Source organism: Perca fluviatilis, chromosome 7 (assembly GCF_010015445.1).
Source record: "Perca fluviatilis chromosome 7, GENO_Pfluv_1.0, whole genome shotgun sequence".
NCBI classification, from domain to species: domain Eukaryota; kingdom Metazoa; phylum Chordata; class Actinopteri; order Perciformes; family Percidae; genus Perca; species Perca fluviatilis.
Window position 1 is genome coordinate 8,080,080 of NC_053118.1, and position 24,780 is coordinate 8,104,859.

At 42.0% G+C, this 24,780-nt stretch overlaps 4 protein-coding genes across 4 annotated transcripts; all 4 read left to right on the top strand.

Annotated features, from left to right (window-relative positions):
• The first annotated feature begins 3,820 nt into the window (after positions 1-3,820).
• On the top strand, positions 3,821-9,580 carry LOC120561723 (calcium homeostasis modulator protein 6-like). Its single transcript, XM_039804939.1, is given in 3 exon segments — positions 3,821-4,405; positions 8,191-8,598; positions 8,601-9,580. Coding segments are annotated over 3 exon segments (972 nt in total). The 5' UTR covers positions 3,821-3,859; the 3' UTR covers positions 8,619-9,580.
• Positions 9,581-11,572: 1,992 nt separating this feature from the next.
• On the top strand, positions 11,573-16,213 carry LOC120561722 (calcium homeostasis modulator protein 6-like). The gene is made up of 2 exons (XM_039804938.1): positions 11,573-12,275; positions 14,259-16,213. Exons 1-2 carry the CDS (start codon positions 11,730-11,732, stop codon positions 14,685-14,687), a joined length of 975 nt encoding a protein of 324 aa, XP_039660872.1. The 5' UTR covers positions 11,573-11,729; the 3' UTR covers positions 14,688-16,213.
• Positions 16,214-16,281: 68 nt separating this feature from the next.
• Positions 16,282-24,313, top strand: LOC120561724 (calcium homeostasis modulator protein 5-like). The gene is made up of 3 exons (XM_039804940.1): positions 16,282-17,206; positions 22,161-22,564; positions 24,176-24,313. Exons 1-2 carry the CDS (start codon positions 16,664-16,666, stop codon positions 22,557-22,559), a joined length of 942 nt encoding a protein of 313 aa, XP_039660874.1. The 5' UTR covers positions 16,282-16,663; the 3' UTR covers positions 22,560-22,564; positions 24,176-24,313.
• LOC120561897 (calcium homeostasis modulator protein 6-like) lies at positions 24,170-24,770 on the top strand (the record flags this gene model as incomplete). Its single annotated transcript, XM_039805231.1, has 1 exon — positions 24,170-24,770. A coding segment is annotated over one exon (435 nt), but the record flags the coding sequence as incomplete, so codon positions are not given.
• Positions 24,771-24,780: the final 10 nt, after the last annotated feature.

A 24,780-nucleotide genomic window follows, 5' to 3' on the forward strand; every position in this document is an offset into this window, starting at 1 on the left:
AAAATAAAAAGGAAACGCATTGAATGAGAAGGTATGTCCAAACTTTTGGCCTGTACTGTATATAAGGTGAATTGAATTGGTCCAAGCACTGAGCCTTGTGGAATGCTATGGCTAACTTTAGTGTGCCTGGAGGATTCATCGTTAACCTTAACAAATTGAGATTGATCAGATAAATAGGATTTAAACCAGCTTAGTGCGATTCCTTTAATGCCAACTAAATGTTCCAGTCTCTGTAACAGGATGGTATGGTCAATTAGTGTCGAATAAGCACTAAGATTTAGTAAGACACGTACGGAGACAAGTCCTTTGTCTGAAGCAGTTAGAAGGTCGTTAGTCATTTTCACCAGTGCCGTCTCTGCGCTATGATACATTCTAAATCCTGACTGAAAGTCCTCAAATAAACTATTGCTATGTAGAAACTCACATAACCGATTAGCGACTACCTTCTCAAGGATCTTGGAGAGAAAGGTTAGATATAGGTCTACAGTTGGCTAAGACCTCAGGATCGAGGGTGGGTTTTCTTAGAAGAGTTTTATCACAGCTACTTTAAGACTGCATTACACAACCTGTTAATAGACATATTGATCATATCTAGTGTTAACCACAGGTAACACTTCTTTATGTAGCCTCATTGGGATGGGGTCTAAGAGACAGGTAGATGGCTTAGCTGAAGAGACCTTTAACATTAATTGTTGAAGGTCTATAGGATAAAAGCAGTCTAAGTATATGTCAGGTCTTGTCGTTCTTTCTAGTGGTCCTGCGTTTAAAGGTAAACCGTTAGAAGTTGAGGGCATGAGGTGATGCATTTTATCTCTAATGGTTATAATTTTATCATTAAAAAAGCTCATGAAGTCGTCACTAGTCAGAGCCATAGGAATACGTGGCTCAATAGAGCTGTGACTCTCTGTCAGCCTGGATACAGTGCTGAAAAGAAACCTTGGGTTTCTCTTATTTTCTTCTATTAGTGATGAGTAATACAGTCTGATCTGGCATTTCTTAGGGCCTTCCTATAGGTTTTCAGACTGTCTTGCCAATCTAAACGAGATTCTTCCAGATTGGTGGAACGCCATTTACTTTCAAGTTTTCGCAAGGTTTGTTTTAATTTGCGAGTTTGGGAGTTATACCAAGGTGCTAGTTTCCTTTGCTTCATCATCTTCTTTTTGAGAGGAGCAACAGAGTCTAAAGTCGTCCGTAGTGAGGCCGTAGCACCGTCTACAAAATTATCAATTTGGGAGGGACTAAAGTTAACATAAGAATCTTCTGTTATATTAAGGCACGGCATTGAGTTAAATGCTGTTGGAATATCTTCCTTAAATTTAGCTATAGCACTGTCAGATAGGCATCTAGTGTAGAAGCTTTTATCTAATTTCATATAATCGGGTAGGAATTCGGAAGTTATTAAAGAATGGTCTGATAATAAAAGATTCTGTGGAAATACTATTAGATCTTCAATTTCGATGCTATATGCCAGCACAAGGTCGAGGGTGTGGACTTATGCACACTCTGACTGAAACCAATTGAATCTAGTAGTGAGTTGAAAGCAATACTAAGGCTATTGCTGTCAACGTCCACATGGGCATTAAAATCACCTACAACAAGTACTTTGTCTGATTTAAGGACTACGCATGATAAAAACTCAGAGAATTCAGATAAAAATTCAGAATACGGACCTGGAGCTCGGTAAACAACAGCAAATATAATTGGCTGTAATGTTTTCCATGTTGGATGTTGAAGATTAAGAGCAAGACTTTTAAACAACGTATAATTTAGTTTAGATTTAGGATTAATTAACAGGCATGAATCAAAGGTGGCTGCAACTCCCCCTCCTTGGCCTGAGCCTCTAGGAATTTGAGTATTAATATGACTGGGAGGAGTGGCTTTATTTAGACTAACATTCTTCATGGCCCAGCCAGGTTTCAGTAAGACAGAATAGATCAATTTGATTATCTGATATCAAATAGTTTACTAGTACTGCTTTAGAAGACAGAGATCTAATATTTAATAGTCCACATCTAATTTTCCTATTATGTTCTATCATTGCAGTGGTAGTTTTAATTCCAATTAGGTTGTTAAGTATAGCTCTTCTTTTGTTTACCTTTGATTTAACTGATTTGAGTCGGGGGACAGACACCGTGGTTATGGGACTATGAGTGGGCGACTGCTCCAACGGAAGCACAGAAGCGCGTAGCACTGCACCTCTGATTAGGCTACTGATTTCAACCTTGTGTTAGTTTATGACCGATAATAGACTCGGTCACATTTCTTGATATGAGAGCGGCTCCGTTTAAATTGTGTAAATACATCTTTTTCTATTTTTGTTTGTGTGCTTTTCTTTGCCCTTAACTATTTTTTACTTGACTCAAAGAGCCTGCACAATAGGCTAATTCCTATGTTTGGTTTATGCACAAATGGCAAATACAAATCTTGAATAGGACTATGCATTTTTTCAATTGACAATTTAATATGCAAAGTGACAATGCAATCTTCAATTCAATTTAAATAAAAAAAATAAAAACACCTTTGATGGTAAACCCATCAATCAAGCACTGTAAAAGGCAACAGGTGAACAAAAATGGAAGTCAATGGCCCTCATTTATCAACCTAACGTAGAAACCAGCGCAGATATGAGCGCAGAAATCATCTGACGACAGGCTTCACGTGTGATTCATGAAACGCTCGTATCACACCAATCAGGCTGTAGAAAGAATGCGGAATGAAAAGAGATCACTGATGCGGTCAACAGTGTTGCCGTAGTAAATCGGACTCCAGCTGAAGTTTATTTAATTTATACCCCCTTGACATATGTATGCTATAGTCCTAATAGTAATATACAGGCTTATATTGTAATCTCTTAGGCCTACATGGTGTACCTATATTTAAATAAACACACAGTAGCGGAGTTTATGCAGTGTCTTTTATTTTAGCCTACTCGTGTTTTTTTTCATGAGTCAGAACGAGGCAACGGCTGAGGGACAGTGCGTGTTTTTCTGGCATGTATAGTAGGGTCCCCCCCCCCCCCGCTGATGCAAGACAGAGCCATCTGCCCTTAATCAATCCGCTGGAGCGCTCCACCGTGGCCCGTGCGCGTACGTGTGCACTGTTGTACCGGCTCATAGAGGTCTTCTAAAAGAGCCAGATCTACCATTGCTGATAAGTGATCAACAGATGACTTCTCCTTCTCCTGTTAAACTGAGTATATGCTGCACCGCAAGGCCACGCTGACTCGGAAACTTACGTACACGAGTTCAGACCAGACGTGAGATTTTATCGCAGCCTACGCTCACGTTCAAATTGATAAATGCCGAGCTTTGCGGAGGAATCTGCGCACGCCCGTCCTACGCCTGTTTTAGGTCGTAGGCCTACGCACGTTTCATAAATGAGAGCGTGTCTTCACAAGTGTTTTTGCTGTGCTTATGTAGGTTACTATAGGCCTATATTTACAGAGAAGGGAATTACATTTTATAAATTAGATTAAATGCATAGCGCCAGCATTGTCCTGTCTTATCCTGTAGCTAGACTAGGTTAGTGACGGTTTATAACTGGACCATACTCATCATTTACATTTAGAGGTCCTGATCTCATAATTAACATAATACATAATTATGAGATAATGTGTCTCATTTATTGTGTAGGAATGCAATGCGCTTCCATACACTTACAGGTGTGTCCTCTATCTATTGAGCGTAACTAGGCTACAGCCTGCATAAATACATCTTGGTGAGCAGGTTAGGTTTTGGGTTACACCTGTGGGGGCTGGTTTGGGGTTTCGAGGGGGCAGGCTCGTGACGACAGACAGACACAAAAAGGTGGAAGTGAAAGTGTAAGTGTCAGTCGCTCTCTCACACAGTAGTTAGAGAAGATGGAGAAGTTTAAGATGGTTCTGGACATCGCTACCAAGCAGAACAGCCTCGGGTTCGGGGCGGTCGCCCTGGTGACAGCGGGCGGGGAGCAGTTCTTCTCCGTGGCGATGTTCTCTTGTCCCTGCAATGACCTGAACTTCGTCTACGGCATGGTGTTCCTGCTGGTGCCCGCCCTGGCTCTCCTGCTGCTGGGTTACATCCTGAGTAAGAAGACGTGGAAGACGCTGACGGGTGTGTGCCAGCGCCGGGCCGCGCTGTGCCGCTGGAGGAGACTGACCGTCATCTGCACGGCCCTCTTCCAGGTGAGCAGCACCGCGCTGGTGGCGCCTGCCAGCTGGATCGCTGTGGCTCTGATCAACGGGAAATTCTATGAGTGTGCGATGACCGGGACCAATGTGACCGCTTACAACAAGTACCTGTGTGGAGAGAAGGGCTCCCGGCTCCAGTGTCAGCAGGAGCTGTACAGGCTGCCCTGCGGGACAGGCATCAGTGTCCCGCAGCTGGACAGGCAGGATGTCCTGCTCACCCTGAAAGCTCAGTCTCAGGTCAGTGCTGCTTAACCCGTTTAACTAACAAAGTAGTTCAAACCATTGGACCGTTCTCACCTGGATCAATAGAAACACAACCTAGTCTTCCTTGGCTGAAGAGGTGCCAGTGGGCAAATGACAATAACGAAAAGAATAGCCTACAGTAGCATAAATATAATCCGTCAGAATTTATTATCAAAACTCCGTCCATGCCACGGTCTGTTATAATAATTCTGTTGTAGAGCAGACCGCAGGTGATTGACCAATCAGAATCAAGTATTCAACAAGGCCGTGTAATAACTTGCTGTTGTAGTAGACTATTTCATTTTGGTTAAATGTTGTGTTCTGTTAAGAAAGAGTGGTCCCCTTAGGATGCAAGACACATTTCAGAAAAATAATTTTCATAAAGTCAAATCAATACCAAATCAAGTTGTGTTAAAGATGCAGTAGGTAAGACTTCTAAAACTAACTTTCTGTCACATTTGCTGAAACTGACCCTATGTTCCAGTAGAACTACATGAAGCAGGTCATTTGAAAAAAAAACTGGCAAAAATCCACAGCTCCCTGTTCAGATGCACCAATAACTGCGTGTCAGTCACTGCTCATGCACACACATTCATTCTCCCTTGTGGGGGGAGGGGCTTAGGAGACAGTTTTGGGCTTTAGCGGAAAGGGGGGAGGGACTGAGAAGTTGGCGATGTAAATTTTTTTTGGCTAAGTCCTGGATCTTTGCAGCAGCTTTAAGAGTGTGACAGCATCACATGCATCATCCTTTTACAGTCTGGTATCATGCATAAAAAAGTCTGTTTGATCCGGAAATAGCATGAGAAAAAAACAGATGGGTTCATTTTTTTATTTAACTCAGAGGAAGTTGCTGGCCCCAGATCACATATTTGAAGAAAAAAACTAATAGTACAGGAACTGATTCAAAGACTAATTCAGAGCCATCTTTTATAATAACCACCCATTGTTTATTTAAACTTGAAGATCTCTTTATGCAATTTCTGTCAAATGAATATCTTTAATGTTATCAAATCACTGAGTGAGGTGGCTTTTGTGTGCAAAAGTCATGTTTCAGATTCAGATCTGAGAGAAAAAAAAAACACTTGCTGTAGTCAGGGACATTGACCACAGGACAGAGACCTGGGGCCTCATTTATAAAACCTGTTACGCAAGACAAAGTTGCGTGAAGCAGGGTGAAATTTGTCGTTGCAATATTCCTCGCAATAGTCGGGATTTATAAAAAATTTCCATGCGTAAAAATGTTCCCTGTTTTCCGCAACCTTTTGACCACACGTGTGATCATGCGTAATGCTCCCAAGGTTTTGTAGACTGCGTTTTAGTGAACTCCGATGGTATTCCCGTTTTCCGAACCTAGAACCTAAGAAATAAGCACCAATAATGATCCAAAATCTTGTTTCTATTTTTTACCTTTTTAATAATTGAATTTCCTTGTTTTCTCACAAAAAAACCAAAATGATCATATGATAAATGTGATCTCTAAATGGCAAATATGAACCATAAATGATGTATGTATCATTGGTAATTGAGCGAAATCTGTTACTTTACATTATTAAGTTTGTGTAAAAAAAATATGAACACCACACAAGGGTTAAGGCTTCCAAACAGGATTTTGTTTCGACGTTCTATAGGAGCACATCGATCTCACAATCACTGAATCGGGTTTTTTTCCCCATTTTTACGTTTCGTGACTGGTGATCAAGGGCTCCTTTCAAGGCTGGAATATTCATTGATTGATCAACATGGACCTTATTAGGACAAATATGGGACAACCTTGGGAGGAGCGTGAGGCTCGTGCAGGACCGCATAAGGTAACGCACGTCCGTATTTATAACGAGAAGAGTGCGTACCGTTGTGCGCTGCAAGGTGTTATAAATCAGAATATTGTTTTTGCGTACGGAATTCTGACTTTTTTGCACACGAAATCTTTCAGAATAGAATCTACGCTAGTTTTATAAATGAGGCCCCTGGGGTCTCATTTATAAACGTGGCGTACGCACAAAACGGGGCTGAAAATGTGCGTACGCCACTTCCCATGCAAAGGTTGTGATTTACTGTATAAAAAACAAACTTGACGGGAGAATGTGCGGTCCTCCACGCAAATTCTGACCCATGCGTACGCACATTTTGGAGACAAAATAGGAATTGGCGATGCAGATGTTGAGGTGGTGAACTGAAGTCAGACTGCAGAAAGTAAATTATTTTTAAGATTACTCGTAACATTTTCTAGTATTGATGCCTCACGCACATTCTTTCACTCCATATCATCCACGTTACCATGAAGATGAAATCCAGCAGTGTTATTTGCGCTTGTACGGAGTGATACTTGTTCCATAAACACCTCCAACTCAAATCTTAAATAAAAATGTGTTCTTAATATTTAGTCGGCGCTGTCTCGCCGTCACATTGTCCGCTACGGAGCGCAGGAGGAGGAGATGGCCCGACTGCATGGAATACAGGATAGCATCACATACCCTAGCATCAGATAGCTGCAGAACACAGTGTAAATAACTAAATACCTGTCTTTAAAACTGTGCATATATCATCAAATGTCAAAGTCTGAAAATACAGCCGTTAAGCTCTCGCGCAATCTTAATATCCTCGTTATCGGTCCAAACTTTAATAGTGTTTGTGACAAAACCTGCATGAAGAAAAGTGTGTTTGCCTATTACACTTTATTTCATCTTCAAATTGTATCTCAGGGTGGGGGATACCACTAGTTGATGCTGTGATGGCAAGGTGTTAACAATCACAAATTGTTGTAAACATATAAATACCCGTGCGTAATGCTGTATGATGGCACTGCTGGCCCTGCAGGAGGACTACGCTAATGGAAGAATCAGGAGAAAAAGAGACTTCGGGGACCATGACGATGACTGGCTAATATGCCGATTTAGATTTTCTAAAGCTGAGCTCTTGGATCTATGTACTGAATTGGGTCCAGTAGAGAGGGAAACGCGCCGGAACCGTCCCGGTCCAAATACAGGTCCTCGCCACTTCTGCCGGAAACTGGCTCTATCCAGAGGGAAATGTCAGACAGATAAGCGTTTAAAAAAAAAAAATATTATATATAATCTTCAACTTTATCACTAAGGCTTGTTTGGATATAATATATAGTTCTGTTAAATCTTATCATATAGGTCTGGTATATTGAAGCTGTCCCCAAGTGCCGTAATACCTGCCGTTTTGGACGTATTATTAATACATGTAGTTATAGATCATGTTTCCCTACACTGTGCAAGAACAGGCCAAAATTATAATTCAATTTGCAGCAATTCCTGAACGTCTGAGAAATTTTTTGCTTTTTCTCCGCCAGTCATCATGATTCGTTGTAACAACTGCCAGTGTCATTCATATACTGATCAGCATTCACGAGGTGCTTTGCATGGACTATTTATGATTAAAAATGGGCGTGCACAGGGCGAGATAAGAGGCTGATCCACGTACGCATGCTTGTAGGTGATCCCTGATTTATAAAGGGAACATTGCTTACAGGTGTGCGTACACACGGTTTTATAAATCTGACTTTTTTTCAGCAAACGCCATTTTGGGCTTTTGGGCGTACGTACACTTTTAGTAGGATCCTACGCACAGTTTTATAAATGAAACCCCTGTTGTACATTTAGACCATTTCTTGTTACTTTTTGTTGTCAGTTGGAGCCATTGGCTGCATAAAACATTGCTCTCGTTTTTTTATCCTTTCGTTTCACCTATTAATGTGTGACAAATGTCTATGTGGCTTTCTCTATCCCTGATTCTAAATCCATACTGTGTGACCACAGGTTCTGGGTTGGCTGCTCGTCGCCTCTATCATGTTGTCCAGTCTGCTGCTGACCTGTGTGGCTCGGTGCACCTCCCCCATCAGTTACCTGCAGATCCGCTTTTGGAGAGACTATGTCCATGAAGAGAGCAGCCTGATGGATTCATATACCACCAAACACGCCAAACAGCTCGCTGAGAGGAACGTGAAGAGCTTCTTCAACAAGACACCGTCCGAAGAAATCATCACCCCTTCCAACAAGGACTGGGAGAAGATCTCCTCCCTCTACACGTTCAGCACCAAAGACAACTACTACAGCACCTTGCACCGGGCGGTGGAGGACTGTCAGGAGGTCGACAACGGGATGATAAGGTTGACTTCGGTCAAGTCAAATGAGCCTGTTGACCCCAACCCTTTGGTTCTTGGTTTTGTTATGATGGCTCGGTGTGACAAGATTTTTCAGCATCAAAGGATGTCTGAGTTAGGGTTAGAGCAGTTTGCTGATACATGAATTATAGAGTGAAGTGTTCATAGTGCAGGTCTGGCTCTGAGGAGTTCATCCAGAGAGCCTAGGGGGGGCAGCAGGCTACTTGGTCAAAATCCAAAGCATACCGACACATTATAACGCAACGCCGCCCCCTGCTGTCATGGACACAAATACAAGACAGGGTTTAATCAGTAACTGGAAAAGAGCTTTTTGGATCATGTGAATTATGGAAGTTTTTAGACCTCTTTATTCAAATGGCAAAGCATTTAGCATTTGACAACGTCTCCAATTTTCAAATGCAATTTGAATATCACAACACATTAAACACGGTTCAATAACAGTTTTTCCCTGCCACAGTCAGACTGATGGCAAAAACAAAATAAAACACTGAACAATTCACTGTGATTAAATGTGCAATACTCCTCACTACTACACTCTACTGTGAAATACCACTGTGCAGTATTTGCAATATTTATTTCATGACAAATGCGATACCCCCCATAGTTGTCACAGACCCATTACCCTTAGGACAGTGTTTATAACCTGTATATATGTATTATTGCTACTCTAACAGTCCTTCTTTTTGGTATGTTTACAAGCTCCTGGTTTACAGTAGTACTGACACTCCACTTACAGTATTCATAATTTATCATATTTTTGTGCAGTCTTTTGTATCATATTTAAGTTTTTTTTATCTTATTTTATTTACATTGTGTAATCTTTGTGTTTTAATTTGTGTGCTTTTCTTTGCCCTTAACTCTTTTTTTACTTTACTTTTTACTTTTTACTCAAAGAGCCTGCACAAGAATCCCTATGTGCCTGGACTGTTTGGTGTATGCACAAATGGCAAATACAAATCTTGAATATGCATTTTTCATTTGACAATTTAACATGCAAACATTTTAAATAAAAAAATAAAAACACCTTTGATGGTCAACTCATCAATCAAGCACTGTAAAAGGCAACAGGTGAGTGTACCTGTCTCCCGCAAAAAAGGTAAGAGGAAGAGTGAGGATGAAGAGAGCAGATTCAGCTGAGATGAGGCTTAGGGTTGTTGTACCAGTAATTCATGCTTTATTTGATGTCTTCACAAGTGTTTTTGCTGTGCTTATGTAGGCTACTATATTAGGCCTATAGTTACAGAGAAGGGAATTACATTTTATAAATTAGATGAAATGCATAGCGCCAGCATTGCCCTGTCTTATTGCTGAAGCTTGGACCCAAATGCAATTAAATTCGGGTAATAGAATTTAATGACAAAAAGTGTCCAGAGGTTGGCAGGCAAGCAAACACAAAAGTAACCTAGTCCCAAAAAGCAGGCAGAACACAAACGACATCAAAACCACAAGAAACACAGCAACAGATGCAGCACACAGACAAGACACAAAGGAAACACAGCCTAAATACACAGGGTAACAAACACCAACAAGGGACAGGTGATACAACAGGTGGAACACACCAGGGCGGGGCAGAACAATCCAACAGGCTGGAAAACACAAGACAGGAAGTAAGACATAGGCTATATACAGAACACTCACAAACGTGACAAGACTAGGTTAGTGACGGTTTATAACTGAACTTTTCTCATCATTTAGAGATCCTGATCTCATAATTAACATAATACATAATTATGAGATAGTGTGTCTCATTTATTGTGTAGGAATGCAATGCGCCATACACTCATTTTTTATTTAAAATGTGTACAGACATTAATTATTTTGCCAATAATGTTCATTAATTATAGTGTGGCCTAGTCAAACAATAGCCTATAGAGGAACCTAACATCAGTGTGACAACATACACATCAAAAACTCTACCCAAACATCTCTTTCATCCACAAGATTACCATTAAAATGTATTTCATAAACTCTTTTGTGTATAGGGGAGCGCGGGGCACAAAGTAACACTTTTTGGTTTTGGCTAAATATTTCTCAAACCATTTGAGTTTTACTGCTCATATTTTTATACAAGCAACATACATATCTCTGCTACAAAGGTGCACTGAAAGTTTGTTTGTAGGACCTACCGTTCTTGAACAATTCCCCCGAGAGTGGCGATAGGTGAAATGTTACAACCTGCCCCATATGTGGTTATTTAACACAAATAATTCAATAGCATTGTGCTATACACCTAATAAAACTGTATAAAACACGTATTTACTAAACTCTGCATAATATAATAGTTTAATTTATGGATCTATTAAAAAAAAATAATAATAAAGTAAAAAATAATAAAAAATAAGATTCTCATTCTGTGGACAAAAGAAATGCAATACATAGTTGTTCACACTGTACTTAAATACTTCCAAAATATTTATTTTGAAACATTAATGCAAATTAAAGACTTTGTGAATTAGAAATGGCATATAATTATAGGTGCGGCTTAGTTGTAACACCGCGTTACAACTAGCCCCGCTGTGACGCGTTTACTTCAGGACTGGCTAGCACTCGCTAAGCGATGGTCACATCTTTTATAGTGGTACGATGTTTTAGCCAAGAGGACGGTGCTCAAGGCAATATAAGATTAGATACACTGACTTCCACACACTCTTTAGAAATCGAAAAATACTTCTGACCAAAAAAAATACTTTTTTGACGCCAAAACACAATTTCTTCTCTCTCTCGGAGACAGCAGAAGTAAACAGAATTCCAAATTGGCTGGAACACATCTAATGGCAATGTCATTACATGCCCTGAAGCACATCCACTTCTACCTTGTGCAACCATCTGAAAAACCCCATGTTACATTTAACTCCGCGTTACTTTGTGCCCCGCGCTCCCCTACTATAAGTGGTCATCGTGTCTATCCACGAAATACCGTTTCAGTCTGTAAGTGGAAACACACTCTCTTACACACAGAGGTTACAAGTGTGTCCTCTATCTATTGAGCGTAACTACAGCCTGCATAAATAAATCTTGGCGAGCAGGTTAGGTTTTGGGTTACACCTGTGGGGGCTGGTTTGGGGTTTCGAGGGGGCTGGCTCGTGACGAGAGACAAACAGACAGACATAGACACAAAAAGGTGGAAGTGAAAGTGTAAGTGTCAGTCGCTCTCTCACACAGTAGTTAGAGAAGATGGAGAAGTTTAAGATGGTTCTGGACATCGCTACCAAGCAGAACAGCCTCGGGTTCGGGGCGGTCGCCCTGGTGACAGCGGGCGGGGAGCAGTTCTTCTCCGTGGCGATGTTCTCTTGTCCCTGCAATGACCTGAACTTCGTCTACGGCATGGTGTTCCTGCTGGTGCCCGCCCTGGCTCTCCTGCTGCTGGGTTACATCCTGAGTAAGAAGACGTGGAAGACGCTGACGGGTGTGTGCCAGCGCCGGGCCGCGCTGTGCCGCTGGAGGAGACTGACCGTCATCTGCACGGCCCTCTTCCAGGTGAGCAGCACCGCGCTGGTGGCGCCTGCCAGCTGGATCGCTGTGGCTCTGATCAACGGGAAATTCTATGAGTGTGCGATGACCGGGACCAATGTGACCGCTTACAACAAGTACCTGTGTGGAGAGAAGGGCTCCCGGCTCCAGTGTCAGCAGGAGCTGTACAGGCTGCCCTGCGGGACAGGCAACAGTGTCCCGCAGCTGGACAGGCAGGATGTCCTGCTCACCCTGAAAGCTCAGTCTCAGGTCAGTGCTGCTTAACCCGTTTAACTAACAAAGTAGTTCAAACCATTGGACCGTTCTCACCTGGATCAATAGAAACACAACCTAGTCTTCCTTGGCTGAAGAGGTGCCAGTGGGCAAATGACAAGAAAAAAAAGAATAGCCTACAGTAGCACAAATATAAAATCAAGGAAGTTGCAACAAGTAGCCTAACCACGGAGCTTTGTTTGCGCTGTTGCTACGCTGGAACTCCCCGTTTACCTCCCCCTCTCTCCCTCTGGGATCAGCGCTATATGAGCTCCGTATGAGCACAAATATGGATTTAAAAACGACTTTATTGATTTAAAATAGTCCGTCAGAGTAGGCCTAGCCTATATGCTTACTAGGACTAGCAAGATGTTAGAATCCCTTGATATTCAGCACTTAAGCGCTGTTGTTGGAGATGTACCCTTGGGTGGGGTTGGATTGGGGGACGACCGTCTGGTGCCTCCAATACGACACATCATCAGTTGGGTGTTTCGGCCTTTTATCACAATACACCCTCACCCGAGGCTGGCCCACCGCAGGCTGATCAGACCTGTGTGTGTGTGTGTGTGTGTGTGTGTGTGTGTGTCGCACTGGCGGCTCCATGAGGTCAGAGTTTATTATCAAAACTGTGTAATAAGTTGCTGTTGTAGTAGAGTATTTCATTTTGGTTAAATGCTGTGTTCTGTTAAGAAAGAGTGGTCCCCATAGGATGCAAGACACATTTCAGAAAAAAAATGAAAATCAAATCAAATCCAAATCAAGTTGTGTTAGTGCGACAGCATCACGTGCATCATCCTTTTACAGTCTGGTATCATCCATTAAAAAAAGTCTGTTTGATCCGGAAATAGCATGAGAAAAAAACCCAGATGGGTTCATTTTTTGGTTTAACTCAGAGGAAACTAAAAGTACAGAAATTGATTCAAAGACTAATTCAGAGCCATCTTTTATAATAACCACCCATTGTTTATTTAAACGTGAAGATCTCTTTATGCAATTTCTGTCAAATGAATATCTTTAATGCTATCAAATCACTGAGTGAGGTATCCAAAGTGTGTGCGCTTCCTTTTTTTTGCGTGCAAAAGTCATGTTTCATATTCGTATCTGAGAATAAAAAACAAAAAACACTTGCTGTAGTTAGGGACATTGACCACAGGACAGAGACCTGTTTTCAGTTTCTTGTTAGGCTACTTCTTGTTGTCAGTCGGAGCCATTAGCTATAGGGTGCCGTTTGTAAAGCGGCTCACGCTGAAAATAACAGCAACATTTTGTCACATTTAGCTTCAAACAATGTTTAAAAAACAGAGATATTTTAAATAGTTGAATCCAAATATTAAATGTTACACCTAAATGTTAAATGCTAAATCTAAATGTTAAAATTAAATCTAAATTTAAATGTTAAATCTAAATATTAAATCTAAATCTAAATGTTAAATCTAAATCTAAATGTTAAATCTAAATGCTAAATCTAAATGTTAAATCTAAATCTAAATGTTAAATCTAAATCTAAATGTTAAATCTAAATGTAAATGTTGAATCTAAATATTAAATGTTAAATCTAAATGTTTCGAGATGCATTTTGAATTTGCATATAAGTTAAATATTTAGATTTAACATTTAGATTTAACATTTAGATTTAGATTTAGATTTAGCATTTAGATTTAGATTTAAATTTAACATTTAGATTTAACATTTAATATTTGGATTTAACTATTTAAAATATCTCTAAGTTGACAAATATTGTTGTAAATGTGCAAAAAAGTGACCCTCAAAAATTCATATCAGATTTTTAAACACTGTTTGAAGCTAAATGTGACAAAATGTTATTTTCAGCGTGAGCAGCTTTACAAACGGCACCCCATAATTAGCTGCATAAAACATTGCTCTCGTTTTTTTATCCTTTCATTTCACCTATTAATGTGTGACAAATGTCTATGTGGCTTTCTCTATCCCTGATTCTAAATCCATACTGTGTGACCACAGATTCTGGGTTGGCTGCTGGTCGCCTCTATCATGTTGTCCAGTCTGCTGCTGACCTGTGTGGCTCGGTGCACCTCCCCCATCAGTTACCTGCAGATCCGCTTTTGGAGAGACTATGTCCATGAAGAGAGCAGCCTGATGGATTCATATACCACCAAACACGCCAAACAGCTCGCTGAGAGGAACGTGAAGAGCTTTTTCAACAAGATATCGCCTGAAGAAATTGTCACCCCTTCCAACAAGGACTGGGAGAAGATCTCCTCCCTCTACACGTTCAGCACCAAAGACAACTACTACAGCACCTTGCACCGTGCGGTGGAGGACAGTCAGGAGGCCGACAACGGGATGATAAGGTTGACTTCGGTCAAGTCAAATGATTCTGCTGGCCACACCCCTGCTGTTCTTAGTTTTGTAGATGATGGCTCGGTGTGACAAGATTTCAGCATCAAAGGATGTCTGAGTTAGGGTTAGAACAGTTTGCTGATACATGAATTAGGCTATAGTCTACTGTGAAGTGCTCATAGTGCAGGTCTGGCTCTGAGGAGTTCATCCAGAGAGCAAGGGGCAGTAGGTCAAAATCCAAAGTATAGGACAAACTGAAATTCTGACCTAATGATGGCACTAGATGAAAAGGGTCAGATTATTATTCTAAGTGTCTGACACTGCAGAGCCGATGATCTGGACCAGAGAGTTGGCTGTAGCACAACCAGCTCTCAACTTCAGCCTGTCTGTATCCAAAGGTAACGTCTGTAAAAGCTGCGCCAAGTGCAGCTCGACATTTAGTTGGCACAATTCGGGAAATTTGCAAGTGAAAATCTTTTTAAACAAAATGAAGCTAAGCTGTCTGTACTCCAAAACAAAAACTCTCTGGATCTGCTGTCTCCACACTCCTGTTCATGTTCCACGCTCTAACATCCTTGGATCCACACACCGCTGTCTTCTGGCAAGTCACCTCGCGAGATTTCAGAACAAGACTTTTCCATCTTCCGATAATGTTGTCAGACACTTAGAACAATAATCTGAGCCTGTCAGCTGCAAAAACAGAACTTTTAGTGGATGCTGACTGACGCTGAACATTTGTCCTGTAGGATTACACTGCAGCTCGGTTCACGGCTGCCGGTTACAGCGTTCTCGCTCGACGCTGGACCAATTTCAAAGATTTACACACTTACTCACAAGTGTGTGGGAAAATAGGGTTGAAAATAGGTTGAAAAATATTGAAATTCTCATTTAAATAGAGATACAAAGGATGACACGACTGAAAGCAGAACAGTGTGAAATCACGATTCACGTGAGCCTTGATGCCCCCAAATGACTGGGCTGAAACAGGAAATGGACCACTTCCTGTGCACTGCTGGTAGACTGCATACAAACAGTATACATGTACACATTCAGAACGTGAGCTTCAGTGATGAAATGAATGTATTCATATGTGACGGCCTGTGCAGTCATTGTAAAACTCAAAGTGATGGCTTTAATGATGGTGTGGCTGTAACAGCAGCATAATAATAATAATAATAATAATAATGATGTGCTTCATATGTTCACTGCTTCCTGTATAATGCACTGTGCGTGATTCAGTCTGAGTACTTCACTCTTGTGGTAATGGAACAGAGAAACCACCAAGAGGATGTGCTCACTTCCTCACTCTGCTGCTGATGCTGACTGCCTCTCTCTGTCTCTGCAACAACTGGCACTGTATGTTCTCTACCGAGACATTTCAACAGAAGGAATGAATGCTGTCCTTCTGTACGATTTTCTGCACATTTGTTGTCCCCCTTTGCACATTTTTTAAATTCCAGAACAAAAATTGCTGATTTCATCCTTGTTGAATGATAATGAGACGTGTTTGTTGTGTCTGGTGAGCGTGTGTGCATGAAGAGAAACAAATCCAGTTGTCAAACTTCTCATTGCATATAAATGGATGACTGCTTCATATAAAAGTGATTAGAAACAGATGCATGACGCCGTTTCCGTTTCTTTGGTGTGTGTTTTTTTTTCCAGCGTGAAAGGGTTTCATGTTGCATTCCTTGCAAGGACACAGACTCACAGTCATTAAAAAACTAGACCAGCAGGTTTTTTGTAATTGGACAGGAAGCATGTAAAGAGGGATGTACATGAAAACAGAGAAAGGGAAGTAAAGTGCAACTGTGCCTATCTCTTTAGTGGCAGCGCAGTGGGGACTTCCCTTTGCAGGAGATCAAGAGGCTCTGGGCGGGCCGGAAGGAGCGCCGGACCAACTGAAGGAGGAGTCTGAAGAGAACCAGTGCCAGCCGAAGGGAGTGGCTCAAACAGGCTTGGCAGATTTGTTTTGTCTTCAGCTGTGAAAGAACACAGGAGAACAGGGATCTGTCTTTCACTTTGGTCAATTTCTTGTGGAGTGTGTCTGAAACCTCCCCGCTGATGCCATGGATAACATCCAGACTGTCCTGCGTTTCTTCATGAACCAGAAATCCACCATTGGCTACAGCTTCATGGCTCTCATGACTGTAGGTGGGGAGCGAGTCTTCACCCTGGTTTCCTTTCAGTGCCCGTGCAACCACGACCAGAACTTTGCCTACGGGCTGACCTTCCTGCTGGGCCCGGCTGCAGTGCTGCTGGTTTTGGGTCTCTTGTTCACCAGCAGGCTGTGGAGGCTCTACACTGGTTGCTGCCTCAACCCCATGAAGCTGTGCCCCCGTGGGAACTGCTTGGGCCACCTCCGGGTGTTGATGAGCATTTTCTGTGGAGCTTGCGTGGCTCCTGTAATGTGGCTCTCCGTGGCCCTGCTCAATGGGACCTTCTATGAGTGTGCGGTCAGTGGTCTGGATGATAACCTGGTGGTGGACCTGTTCTGTAAAAACAAGACATTGGCGTGTCGGGAGGAGCTGGCCCGAGTGCCCTGTGATCGCTCCAAACTGTCCACCGATGAGCGCATGGAGCTGCTGCTCATGTTCAGGGCCCAGTCCCAGGTAAGAGGCACGCAGAGAGAGACCCACCTGTTGATGGGAGTTGATGATGTCATAGTGATGTCATAGGGGTTATCTCAGCTTGGGTTTAGAGACACAAATGGAAGGAAACTTGAACTTTGAAAATCTTTACACTTGACTTAATATAGCTATAATATAAGTTATTCTACATGCAAACAGTTTTTTTATGTAGTTATCAGTTAGTACAGATATAATATAAGACAGGTCTGAATAAAACTGGGTGATAAGAAGAAGAAGAAGAAGAAGATTTATTTATTTATATTAGGACAATGCACATTAATGAACATTTCTGTAAATGCGCCAGTGTTAGCCAGTTGGCTAATTTTCAACTGTAGTCCTAGTTACCTAGTATGGCCAAAATCTTTTATCTCGATATAAATCATTTCATATCTTGATAAAGTTATGTATCACGATATAGTTTTTCTATAGGTTTCCTGGTAATTCAATAAATAAATAATCTATATGGGCGCCTGGGTAGCTCACCTGGTAGTGGGGGCGCCCATATATAGAGGTTTAGTCCTCGACGCAGCGGCCAGAGGGTTCGACTCCGACCTGCAGCCCTTTGCTGCATGTCATTCCCCCTCTCTCTCCCCTTTCATGTCTAAGCTGTCATATAGAAATAAAGGCCTAAGATGCCCAAAAATAATCTTAAAAAAAAGAAATAGTATATATGAAATCACCACATGGTAAATCCTATTTCTGTAAACTTCTGTGTAAATTTAATATTTGACAAATGAAAAGTAGTGCAAAATGATATTGCTGTAACGCAGTTGGCTGCTGGTTACTATTTAGATTTAGAAAAACATATAGATGTAGAAATTTGTATATCGTTTTGACAATGCATATCATTTTGCCCAGCCTTATGTCTGAAGGTGTTTTTTTTTCAACTGCAACCAAGGAAAGTTGTGTTTTTCACTCTCTGTTGATCACCAGAAAAAGTCAGTTGATGAATACAGAGAGTTGATTTCTCTCCTATATTGCAATCTCGTGAAAAAGCTACAGAGAAAAAGGTAGTAAGTGGACCTTGAGTTAAGGTTATTTTCAAATTATCATCAGTGTTACGCCCTAACAAGTAAACATTTATGGAAAAACACTTCAGATAACTGGCTGGTCCAATCTTAATATCATTAAAGGGGTGATAGAATGATTATATAGGGTATTTTACACTGTTCCTTAAGGTCTCCTAATAGGATATGTAACATTGGTTGGGCTGAAAATTGCCCGAATGCTATTTTATTAGACCCTTAACTACCCTGTGAATATGGCTCTATTTGGAACAAGAGCTTTTCTCCAAATATGGTATGCTCATGAATATTTAGAATGAGCTGCGCGCTGATTGGTTTGAGCAAACTACATAGAAACACATTGGAGACACGACAGCAGGTCTCACTGCAAAGTTATACATTGTTTGTTGGGCTATTCCGTAAATTCACTTCTGAGACTTTTTTAAGTGAGAAATCAACTATATAAAGCTTAAATATGGGCAGTTTTACGAAAATTGATGGCTAATTGCAAATTTGGTAAGACTGTGTGTTGGAGTTCAGTGGCCGGTGCTGCCTGTGTTGCTGCCTCACCGCCTGGCCTGCCTTCCTTCACAGACCCCGGCCTCAGTCACGGCTGGTAGGTCTTATAAACCTAACAACGGTGTCCGATTTCAAATTAATGAATATTTGTGAAGATTAGGGGTTTAGTTAGCTGCGACTGTCCCTTCAATCCTAGCTGTGTAGCTACAAATCACGGATAGTTAGCTTCATTTTTGGTCGTAATTCGAGTATATTTACAGTTTGAATTTCATCACGCCACTTATACAACATCTACCTAAAGGTCTTATAAAGCTAACAACGGTGTCCGATTTCAAGTGAATGAATATTTGTGAAGATTAGGGGTTTCGTTAGCTGCGACTGTCCTTTCAATTCTAGCTATATGTAGCTACAAATCACGGATAGTTAGCTTAATTTTTGGTCATAATTCGAGTATATTTAGGGCCCGAGCGCCGACAGCGGCGAAGGCCCTATTGAAACTGAAGGAATTATTATTCTTTCTTCTATTATTATTTTCCCTTCAAATGAATTGGCTTTTTGAGGGCCTTAACATATTCAAAAACTCACCAAATTTGGCGGTCGCATCAAGTCTGTTGAACATTTACGTATTTTAAGGGTTTCGGGAATAGGCGCACAAAATTGGCTCGCTAGCGCCCCCTAGAAAGTTAAGAAAATTGAGCCCCTGCTGTGCGTTTAACGGAGACTCACAAAACTTGGTACACATATGTAACATGTCACGATGTACAAAAAACTTCATTAGAGCCATACCCTAAACCCAACAGGAAGTCCGCCATTTTGATGTCAAAGTTCGAAATTAGTGCGATTTTGGACATTTCCACATGTCGTACTTTAACGAACTCCTCCTAGAGATTTCATCCGATCAACTTCAAACTGGGTCTGTGTCATCTTAAGACGTTAAAGATGAAAAGTTATTAAAAGAAAAACTTTTCGTCAGACGCTGTGGGCGTGGCGGCCATTTTGAGTGTTTAGCGATGAACAAATAAGTTGTTGTAACTTGAGTGTACGTTGTCGTATCTGCCCGAAATTTCTCACGATGGACAAGGGTCCAGGCCATTTTGTGCGTTTCGCCGCCGAAACAGGAAGTGGGTGTAACTCGAGTGTACGTTGTCCGATTACCTCGAAACTTTTCAGGATTCATAAGAGTCCGACCCTGAGGACAAATAAAGGTCGATATTTACTTAAAGTCATAGCGCCCCCTAGTGGCAACAGGAAGTAGGCCTAAAAGTCAAGGTGCTATACTTTAACGAACTCCTCCTAGAGATTTCATCCGATGGACTTCAAACTTGGTCTGGACCATCCCAACACCTTAACGATGAAAAGTTATTAAAAGAAAAACTTTTCGTCAGACGCTGTGGGCGTGGCGTGGCGGCCATTTTGAGTGTTTAGCGATGAACAAATAAGTTGTTGTAACTTGAGTGTACGTTGTCGTATCTGCCCGAAAGGGTCCAGGCCTGAGGACACCTACAGGCCAAAATTGACTTTTGGTCATAGCGCCCCCCCCTGGCCACAGGAAATCTGCCTTATATGACAAACATCATCCGATTTACATGAAACTTAGAATGTGTGGTCTACATGTGATACCGAGCCGCCTCCTATAATATGACCATGCCCACGTACTCAGGCCACGCCCCCTTTCATAACATTTGAACCGTTTAAGGTAGAGTCTTGTGTGAGGTGTCATTGAACTCAGCAGAGACTTCTTTCTTCATTGGTGATGGTTTGACCCGCCCCTTATGCTTAAGCCCCGCACCCTTTCTTAAAATTTGAACCATTTAAGATAGACCCTTGTGTGAGGTATCAATGAACTCAGCAGAGACTTCCTCATTCAATGGTGATGATTTGGCCCGCCCCCTATGTTGAAGCCACGCCCTTTTTAATAAATGCTGACCCATCTAAGGTAGAGTCTTGTGTGAGGTATCATTGAACTCAGCAGAGACTTCCTTCTTCTTTGGTGATGGTTTGATCCGCCCCCTATGCATTAGCCACGCCCCTTTTCACAGCTAATGAACCATATGACGTAGAGCCTTGTGTGAGGTATCATTGAACTCGGCGGGGAGTTCCCTTTTCATTGGTGACGATTTGCTGCGTCTGAGTGCCGCGCGAATGCATGGTCGCAAGGAGCGGAGTCCGCCAGTAACCCCGACGCGCGCCGAGGTAGATGCGCACCGCGAGGGCCCGGTAGATGTTGCCACTTATACAACATCTACCTAAAGGTCTTATAAAGCTAACAATGGTGTCCGATTTCAAGTTAATGAATATTTGTGAATTTCAGAGGAATTCTAAGAGGAGTCTAGCTAGCTCTCATTGATAGAGCTACATCCAGCCGCAGGCTCTATCAATGAGACTCGCGGACAAGCGGTGTTTATTTCCCCAATCGTTTGTTTAAATAACTCAACACATTATAATTACACACATTAAAAGATTAACTGGAACCTGTGGTCAGAGAATGCTGGCGTAACAAGCTCGCTGACTGCGTTCTCACTCACATACACCGGGCATTTAGCTAGCAGGAAGAGGGGAGTTGCAGGCCCTGGAGCTCTGTCAGAGCAGCGGCGTTTGGTAGTCCATTAGCCCAAAAAACGGTGACTTTGCGCGGGTATGGAGTGCTGTGGGCTGCCAGCCGTGACTGAGCTCCATCTACCTCACAGCAGGTCGGGGTCTGTGAAGGAAGGCAGGCCAGGGTCTGTGAAGGAAGGCAGGCCGGGCGGCGAGGCAGCAACACAGCAGCACCGGCTGCTGAACTCCGACACACAGTGGGACAAAATTTGCAATTAGCCATCCATTTTCGTAAAGCGGCCCATATTTGAGCTTTACATAGTTGATTTCTCGCATAAAAAAGTTTCAGAAGTGAATTTTGCAATGGAATAGCAGAGATCCGCGCGACCTAGATTCAGAAGACTACCTGATCTCAGGTCAGTTGTGTAGCCTATGTAAATGTTGGGGCGTGACCGTTCTCTTAATACACCCATAGGCGTGACAAAGGTACAGGTCTTGAGATGCTTACGTAAGCTTTCAGCTTTGTTGAGATTCACCTGTTTTCAGCGGCAGTTTCAAAATATGAGATTTTCATAGTAAAGGGGTGTCAATGGGATTTTGAGCTTCTATGTATGTCCTACTTACCCACCGAACTGTCGTTATTCAACTATGACAGGGTAAAATCGGTTTTGCATTCTATCACCCCTTTAACACTTGGACAACAACATCTGTTACAGCTTGAGTGTGAAAGTACCCTCAATAGTCTTCAAGCACCCTCATGAGTGTAGGGCATGTTAAAGTTAAAGTGTATGTATTTAAATATGTGTATGTATGTATTCCCTTGTGGATTCCATAACGCTGAGTGAGCATCAGTCCATCTCATCCCCGTGTGTCTGCAGATCCTGGGCTGGTGTGTGATCATCACCGCTGTCGTCGGGGGCCTCCTGGGTACCTGCTACAAAAACTGCCGCTCCAAAGTCAGCTTCCTGCAGCTCACCTTCTGGAAACGCTACATGGAAAAAGAGAAGGAGCGCTTTGATACTCTCGCTGTGGAATACGCCACCAAACTGGCCGACAGAAACCTGCAGAGCTTCTTTGAGAACAAGGAGCCTGCTCCGTTCCCTTTCCCCAACCACAGCGCATGGGAGGAGATCTCTGCATACTACACCTTCACCCAGAGCGAGCAGTGCTACAGCACCCTGCAGCGCTATGTGGAGAGGACAGACAGGGACTTCCCAGAGAACAAATCTGTGTTGGACGTAGAGTATGGTGAAAGAGATGCTCTGAGAAACAACTGACTGTGGTGAGACTGTTATTAAAGGACAAATCTGGCGGAAAATGAACTTAGGGGTTAATAACACATGTGTAGCGAGTTCGACCGTTCTCTGGGATATGTTTTCTTGCTAATCGAATGTGACCAGTTTTAGCGCACACCGCTAATTAGCTTATAACGCTAGTCGTCGGGGCACGGGTAAAGTAAAAAGAAATCTCCATTTCTATACCACTAACAAGACTCAAAATAGCACCACACTTCCATGGTAGCAGAATGAGGGTCCCTACAACTTTGTAAGTCAAATGACGAACGCTGTGCAACGTGAGCTGAACTGAATGCACGTTGCACAGCGTTCGACTGGTCGTGACTGTTTTCCCAAGATGGCGCCCAATTTTATACGTGAACGGTACTGTCTTTCTAAACTATCTTTTTAATAAACTGTCTGTACACTTACAATGTTGTCAATGTTTTTGTTTACATGTAGGGACCCTCATTATGCTACCATGGAAATGTGGTGATATTTTGAGCCTTGTTAGTGGTATAGAAATAGAGATTTCTTTTTACTTTACCCTCTTCCCCGACAACTAGCGTTATAAGCTAATTAGCGGTTTGCAATAAAACTGGTCACATTCGATTAGCATGAAAACAAATCCCAGAGAAGGTCGAACTTGGTACACGTGTTATTAACCCCTAGGTTCATTTTGCGCCTGATTTGTCCTTTAAGTATTCATCATTGTTGTTATTTAACACTAAGTCTATTTTATGTACAAGATTGACTCCGGATAAGCTGTTGCTGCCCTCTCTGTCCATGCCACGGTCTGTTATAATAATTCTGTTATAGAACAGACCGCAGGTGATTGACCAATCAGAATCAAGTATTCAACAAGGCCGTGTAATAACTTGCTGTTGTAGTAGACTATTTCATTTTGGTTAAATGTTGTGTTCTGTTAAGAAAGAGTGGTCCCCTTAGGATGCAAGACACATTTTAGAAAAATATTCTTATAAAGTGAAATCAAATCCAAATCAAGTTGTGTTAAGAGTGCCACGTGCATCATCCTTTTACCGTCTGGTATCATCCATTAAAAAAAAGTACGTTTGATCTGGAAATAGCTTGAGAAAAAAAACAGATGGGTTCATTTTTTTATTTAACTCAGAAGGAAGGAAGTTGCTGGCCCCAAATCACATATTTGAAGAAAAAAACTAAAAGTACAGGCACTGATTCAAAGACTAATTCAGAGCCATCTTTTATAATAACCACCCATTGTTTATTTAAACATGAAGATCTCTTTATGCTTGCATACATATGCAATTTCTGTCAAATGAATATCTTTAATGTTATCAAATCACTGAGTGTGGTGGCCAAAGTCTGTGCGCTTCCTTTTTGTGTGCAAAAGTCATATTTCATATTCAGATCTGAGAAAAAAAAAAAACACTTGCTGTAGTCAGGGACATTGACCACAGGACAGAGACCTGTTGTACATTTAGACAGTTTCTTGTTACTTCTTGTTGTCAGTTGGAGCCATTAGCTGCATAAAACATTGCTCTCGTTTTTTTATCCTTTCGTTTCACCTATTAATGTGTGACAAATGTCTATGTGGCTTTCTCTATCCCTGATTCTAAATCCATACTGTGTGACCACAGGTTCTGGGTTGGCTGCTGGTCGACTCTATCATGTTGTCCAGTCTGCTGCTGACCTGTGTGGCTCGGTGCACCTCCCCCATCAGTTACCTGCAGATCCGCTTTTGGAGAGACTATGTTCACGAAGAGAGCAGCCTGATGGATTCATACACCACCAAACACGCCAAACAGCTCGCTGAGAGGAACGTGAAGAGCTTCTTCAACAAGACACCGCCCGAAGAAATCATCACCCCTTCCAACAAGGACTGGGAGAAGATCTCCTCCCTCTACACGTTCAGCACCAAAGACAACTACTACAGCACCTTGCACCGTGCGGTGGAGGACTGTCAGGAGGTCGACAACGGGATGATAAGGTTGACTACGGTCAAGTTAAATGATTCTGCTGGCCACACCCCTGCTGTTCTTAGTTTTGTAAATGATGGCTCGGTGTGACAAGATTTCAGCATCAAAGGATGTCTGAGTTAGGGTTAGAACAGTTTGCTGATACATGAATTAGGCTATAGTCTACTGTGAAGTGCTCATAGTGCAGGTCTGGCTCTGAGGAGTTCATCCAGAGAGCAAGGGGCAGTAGGTCAAAATCCAAAGTATAGGACAAACTGAAATTGGCC